The 1654-nt window shown below is 41.4% G+C and overlaps 1 protein-coding gene across 1 annotated transcript; it reads right to left on the bottom strand.

Moving 5' to 3' along the window:
• Positions 1-7: 7 nt before the first annotated feature.
• On the bottom strand, positions 8-1588 carry LOC111653921 (rab-interacting lysosomal protein-like; the record flags this gene model as incomplete). Its single annotated transcript, XM_023404672.2, has 3 exons — positions 1007-1588; positions 408-577; positions 8-140 (listed from the first exon to the last, which is right to left on the bottom strand). Coding segments are annotated over exons 1-3 (465 nt in total), but the record flags the coding sequence as incomplete, so codon positions are not given.
• Between the last annotated feature and the right edge of the window lie 66 nt (positions 1589-1654).

Here is a 1654-nt window from a genome sequence, read left to right as displayed (position 1 = left end):
TGTGGAAGAGAGACCTGCTGCTGCATTCGTTCACAGAAATTCCAAGCATCTTTGCCTTAATGAGCTTTCTTTTTTTCTTGATGGCTGAGCGGACAGCTTCTAAGAGGAACCCTGGACACCGCTCCTCATTCAGGATCTCCCTGCAGAAACAGTCATTTTGATCATAAGAATCAGTTCTTTAAAACTCTGAAAATCGGAAAACTATCAATGAGAGGAAACTACCCACAAACACAACAGTTGATGTATCTGCATCCCAGATTCAATTCACTAAAATGTGCAACTTCAGAACATGTTCAACTAAACTTCTTCTGAAAGATAGCAAAACAAGAAACGCACGCACACACGCACGCACGCACGCACGCACACACACACACACACACACACACACACACACAAAGTGGACCCACCTCTGATAGTAGCTGAGCTCCTCCTGCACCAGGAACAGGTTGGTTTTGAGCTCATTCCTCTCGAAAATGATGTCACGCACCTCTTTCTTGGTGAAGCATGGCTGATCAGGATCCTTCTGGTCAGCTGTCGTCTTTTTCGTTGACTCACGAGCTGTTTGACTTGGACTAGACTGATGGGAGAACAGAGAGTCATCAGGCTCATCCAAACTACTTCAAACCACAGGAAACACAGTGTATCATGAGCTCCTTAGAGGAGACTGAAGACAAACAGGCAGATATAATATGCTTTGTTTTGCTTGTTTGAAAGTAAAGTCACTTATTAAGTTTTACCAGCTTCAAATTTACATTTTACACATTTAGCTAATATCAAAAACATCTTAGAATGAATTATCATATACGATGGTCAACTTTGTATCTGACCACATCCGATAGAGATAGAAAATTAATCCCAAGTGCTCTTTTTTAATATTCAGCTCAATGAGCACTGTTTTTGAATATTGTAAATATTGTTACATAATGAACATTAGTGACAATTAGACTACAGTATGATGTACTTCACTGCACATGAAATGAAAGAAGCATAAACATAAAAGGCGTACAGGGCTGTTGCTATTGGCGCTATCCAGCTGTGCTTGGAGGTTTTCTATCTCTTTGCTTTTCTCCTTCAGATCAGCTTCCATGTCGGCCTTCCTCTCCACAGTGCTCTTCAGCTGAGCCTGCAGAACATTCTGCTTGTGTCGCAGCTCTGCATTCATCTTCATGAAGCGATCCAGCTGCTCCTGGAGCTGCACACATACACACACAGATATATATGAAAAATTTGTGTCATGAGTAGCAGGTACCTACTAAACAGGTTTAAAGTCAAACAGACAAGAACAAGCCAGGGCTGGACCAAAAAAACGATCTGACACGGGCCAGTAATAATAGCTGCAGAAGAGTGGGGTGAAAATGTGTCCATGCATCGGATTTAGACCAAAAGTCTGGGGGAGGAGGAGGAACAGGAATGACACCACACAATGTCAAGACAAGTGAAGCATTCATTTTAAGGATGATAAAAAATTCTAGGCATTCATTAGAGCAAACAGAGAAACCATGATGTTTATTCTGTCTTTCATGAAGCTAAGCATCAACAAATACACACACAGTTATGGCTGCTATTAAAATCATGTGTAATACGTACCTTGACACATAAAAACACGTGCAAACACTCATATAAGACTCTGTCCAGACTTGTCTGAAGTGCAGCT

The sequence above is a fragment of the Seriola lalandi genome, unplaced genomic scaffold, assembly GCF_002814215.2.
Source record: "Seriola lalandi dorsalis isolate HSWRI2012SDOR001 ecotype SW California unplaced genomic scaffold, Sedor1 jcf7180001974317, whole genome shotgun sequence".
NCBI lineage: Eukaryota > Metazoa > Chordata > Actinopteri > Carangiformes > Carangidae > Seriola > Seriola lalandi.
This window is presented reverse-complemented; position numbering and strand designations above follow the sequence as displayed.